Here is a 5,095-nt window from a genome sequence, read left to right as displayed (position 1 = left end):
TATATATATATATATATATATATATATATATATATATATATATATATATATATATATATATATATATATATATAAAGAAGGTAATATTAGAATTAAAGGTCAAAAGAATGTTATGATTCGTTCAAACATTTGAGATTATATTTATTCATATAGATTATTGATGACTTTTTTATGCCACAAAGGATTTTTTTCTTTTTTTACTTTTTCTTCACATCATTTGGTTTTTCATCGTTAGTATTATTCATATGAATAATTAACTTATCCAACATAGGGTTATAACTTTGAAATTGCGCATATTATTATCCGAAGTTATGATTTTGTTACAAGTTTGTATGTAACTAAACACCAATACATCAATCTTTTGGGTTCACACAAGAGTGTTCTTAATTTTTACTTGAATGTCAAGGTTTTTAAAATTGTTCAACTTCACATCACAATCATATTCAATTGTAATTTTGTGCAAGATTCATCTAATGTCTCATCAATGAAAATTAAATGAGAAAATGAATCAACTCTAAAAAAAAATACTTGTAAGTTTTTCAAATGTCAAAATTAATACTTTCACACTTAGAATCCAATAACATAAACATTACAAATAACATCCATTTCAAGAGATGTCACATCGAACATCTCAAGTAATGCATCCAGCATTTGTTAATTTTTAATGTATTGTCCATGAATAATACTATATAGAAATGCTCAATAATTACATGTGTCCATAAAATATTACTCACAAATCTTGATGTAGAATAGATAATGAATAAACATATCATACTTAAAAAAAATTGTAAAATATTATATTTTCAGGACATGCCTCTTTGAAATATATATATATATATATATATATATATATATATATATATATATATATATATATATATATATATATATATATAATTTAAAACATTTTTTTAAAATTTAATATATTTTATATATTTAACCCTTCCAAAAACAATTACACATCTATATAAAGATTTTATCATTCCTAAAATATTTGTTAAAAATTTGTCAAAATTAATTTAAAAAGTAAAAATGTAGTCTAATTATAAAAATTATAAAAGTCGACCCTGGTGAGTTAGATTAGACTAATCCATTAAAGGAAAAATAATCAAAATTTGAATAGGAATAAATATGACACCAAAAGACTTTACTTCATCTTAACCTTAAATTTGTTACATAATTTTGAAGAATCGGACAATTTTTCTAACTAGTCATTACAATTTTTTACTAATTGTTTTTGTGTTGCTAACTAATACTTTTTATATTTTGTAACTTTGATAGATAAGGACTTAAGTTTTATATTTTGTTTAAAAATAATTATTTTATGATTATTTAAAAGTTTAAAATTAGTAAAATATACCATTTAATTTTGTTAAATTTTAGATCTTTGAAAACGGATTCCTAATCAGTCATACCATCTTTTCCAACATTTTCAAATATAGAAGCATACTAACGAACTTCAACGGATTTTGTTGACACCATGGAGGTGCATGGAGAAATTTTGAGAGGTGCAAAAGGTAAAAGCCTCCCAACAAGTTCAGCCACCCAACCCAAAGGGAAAGGGAAATGTTTAAACACCGTGTACCCTACCCTCCAAAAAACCGCAAAGCAAAATTCGCCGGCGAAATTTATGACCGGCGGGAAAACCTGATCGCCGGAATTGGCGCGCTTCATCGGAGCCTATGAAAACAAAGCCGTTCATCTTCACGAAACATTATTCAATTCCATCGATATTTTCACGATATTTTCCCTTCTCCAGTCACAATCGTCATTCCTTCGACGACCCCGTTGCGGGATGCAGCGCCGTTTATCGTCACGCGCTCCAATTCCAGCGTCCCGCCACTATTCGGTGGAGCCCGCGCCTGGAGAACACCGCCAGCTTCATCGGCTCTGTCACGCGCAAGCCGGCGCGTGTTAACTCAAAAACCGGTGACTTCGGAGCTTACACTGTGCTCAAGGTTCCAACATCCAACCAACCTAATAGCTCCTTTATCTGGTGCGAACTATTTTTTCTAAAATTATAATGATCTCAATTCAATGAAATTTGCAGTTTTTATTGATTTTGTTGGGAGATTGTGACAGAAACTACATTGTGCTGTGCGTTTTGTTTACCAGGGTGCTTCTGATGATGTGGAACAGTGTGGCAGAACTTGCAGTGGAACACTTGAAACCAAATGATTTTATTTATGCTTCAGGTTCTTTGGGGTCTTACACTAAACCTGATGCCGGTGGAATCCCTCGGTTGAATTACAAGGTTATTTATACAATTATCTATTCATAGATGTCTGATAACTTATGGGATAATTAATTTAGATGTTAGAGCAAATTAAATTGATACCCGATTTGATGTTGTCTTTTAACGTTCATAGTGATCAATTTGTTTCTTGAATGATCAATGTAAATAGAGGGGTTATCGTAGGAGTACAAGCGGGAGGGGTATCGGATGCAATTTGATGAAATTTCAGGGTGTCGATGTAATTTTCTTTAAAAGTTGTATCTATGAATAATTTTAATTTGATAGATAGAGTAAAAATCTTTACGAACTACTATAGGAAAACAATGGACTAGAATGATAATTAAAATTTTGAAATTTCATTACTTGGTCATGTTATGTTTGTTGGAACCAATAGTAGTCCATCGGTGCAATTTTATCCCTGGATTTTCTGTTTGAGGGACTATTTCATCATAGTATATTTTATGTTAGAAATAAGCTGTACTTAATGTCTTTTGAAGAGACATTTTGAAAGTGAAAAAAACGAAAAAATAAAGCAATCTTCTCTTGTAATTTAAGCAAACCCTAAGATGCTACTAGATCGCTAATACCCTCTCGCTCAATAGATATGCTATCCCCTGTCAATATCGGTTATATGGATATTCCATGCCAAAGCACTCCTCCTTTTCCTATTGCTTCAACGTCTTGCGAATTGCCTCTTAAGATTTAATGTTCGTGTTTGCAAATTCCTATCCTTGAAAATGGATTAGTGGTGTTCGTATGCTTAAATTCCTCACTTATCATTACACTTTTTTTTAACTTGCATACTGTGATATTTTCCCCTCTTTTGTGTGTAAATTTTGCATTTACTTCCCTACAGGTAGATGTGAAGGAGTTCAAGTTTGTTACTCAAAGGTCTGGTTATCAAGGCCACAAGAAGTTGGAATCCGCTAAAGGTATGTTTTGTTGATTGCTTAAGTTCATACAAATGCCAAAAATTGTTGTTTTTCTTTGGTTTTTATCTTGTTTGGAATTACCAAATCATATTTCCCAACTAGGTCAGTAATTGATATCAAAGAATTAAGACAAATTCTTATTGACAAACAAAGTTTCTAACACTGGCAATATTTATTTTCTATTGATGGAACAAATTTTACTTTAGTGAAGAAAAAAAAATTGGATGCAGGTATTCATTTTGTTAATCCAGTGAGTACAGAGGAAAAGGAATCTGGAAAATCTTATGCATATTAAGCAACCCCTTTTTAAATTTTTGCTTGAACAGGCTTCTCTGTTGTTCTTGATTGAATTGGTTGTACAATTTGTGTGGTTGCTTCATTAGTCTTAAACTGATTTATTTTCAATTTTTAATGCATTTTCCTGTTCTTATTCTTCTTATCATAAACAAAAAATAGCAAATGTTGGCATGCAAAATAATCAAAATCGGCTTCACCTCTGGCAAGTGTTTTTTTCCAATCCAAATGAGTGGTGGGATCAAAGAAAGCGCAAGTTAAATCCAAAACAGCCTGATTTTAAGCACAAGGATACTGGTGAAGTTCTGTGGCTAAGTACATATGATCCTCCATGGGTTAGAAGACAACTCCAATTGCTAGACTCAAAAGTGGCAGGAGGACCAGTCGGTCCTCATCATTCTCATGTCTCAAACTGGGTTTACGATGATTAGTCTATATGGATAAAATACTATGCGTGTCGGTAATGGAACTTAGACACTATAGCTTTGTACTTACTCTTACCATTTGGAACGAAATGTACAGCAGAGTGATAGTGGCACCATTTATTAAGAGAATGGGAATCATTATGATAATGATAGTGACCATATTTTACGGGCAAAACATCTCAGCTGTGAGAAAGCTTGGCCCAGTTGATAATTACTCAGAAGCCACAAAGAATGATAGAGGTAAAGTTGATGACTACAATTTTTGGTCTAACCTGAAAAGCTTGTGGTTTGACCAATTTGGTGAAGAAATATTTTAAAATATTTTTGTAGTGTTTGGTTTTAGTTGAGTTATCGGGCTGATAGGCCCGAGACAAGAGCCCACTACTTATCCTGGTCGGGAGTGCGAGGCTCCATCCCTGTGATTTGGACCTTTATGTTTTGGGTTAGGATTTTATAAACACTAATGTAATACTGCTATAGAAATTGTTGTTTTTTCACATCTCTGAATTGTTTCTTGTTAAATTTGTGTGTACACATGCATCAATGGTAAGGTTACGAGGTTTCAAATCTTGGGAACTCCTTGTTAGATAGGTTGAGAACTTAAGATGATGTTTGTCAATTCTCAGATGGTGGAAGCTTCACATACTGTTTTTTTGACACACTAGACTTATGAAAGACATATCAAACTTGCACAGAAACTGTTTTCCCCCTTGTGCTGATTAACTGTGTTGGAGTCCGTTATTATTTATGGCATTACCAAGTGTCTTATTACTTTTTTGTTTTTTTCTTACCACTTCAATTTTCCATGGCTAAATCATGTAGTATCAACAGCATCACAGCCGAGTACCATTTATAAAGAATGTAAGTAATTTCACCCTTGAAGTATCTTAAATAATTCTTGAAATATTAAAAAAGCTTTCAATTTTATTTTTGAACTTGATTAGAATATATTAACTTGAGGATTACAATGATGAATATTTGATATTTCAGAAATTACTTTAAATAGTATCACTACTTTGAATATTACTTAGGAAAGAGAATAATAACTGGGGATCAAAATTAGTGGTCTAAACATTTAATTTTTAAGTGCATGAGAAATATACTTTTAGAAGGACATTTGGTTTTCCTTCTAGCTCCTAGAACATCTTTAGTGTAGCCTTAAATTTAAGACTTCAAGTTTCATAAGAAAATTTTATATAAGCATGTTG

The 5,095-nt window shown here is 31.6% G+C and overlaps 1 protein-coding gene across 1 annotated transcript; it reads left to right on the top strand.

Annotated features, from left to right (window-relative positions):
* The first annotated feature begins 1,559 nt into the window (after positions 1-1,559).
* On the top strand, positions 1,560-4,454 carry LOC114193279 (protein OSB1, mitochondrial-like). The gene is made up of 4 exons (XM_028083009.1): positions 1,560-1,996; positions 2,116-2,254; positions 3,093-3,168; positions 3,625-4,454. The coding sequence occupies exons 1-4, from the start codon at positions 1,683-1,685 to the stop codon at positions 3,891-3,893; spliced, it is 798 nt and encodes a 265-aa protein (XP_027938810.1). The 5' UTR covers positions 1,560-1,682; the 3' UTR covers positions 3,894-4,454.
* Positions 4,455-5,095: the final 641 nt, after the last annotated feature.

The sequence above is a fragment of the Vigna unguiculata genome, chromosome 8 (genome assembly GCF_004118075.2).
Source record: "Vigna unguiculata cultivar IT97K-499-35 chromosome 8, ASM411807v1, whole genome shotgun sequence".
NCBI lineage: Eukaryota > Viridiplantae > Streptophyta > Magnoliopsida > Fabales > Fabaceae > Vigna > Vigna unguiculata.
This window is presented reverse-complemented; position numbering and strand designations above follow the sequence as displayed.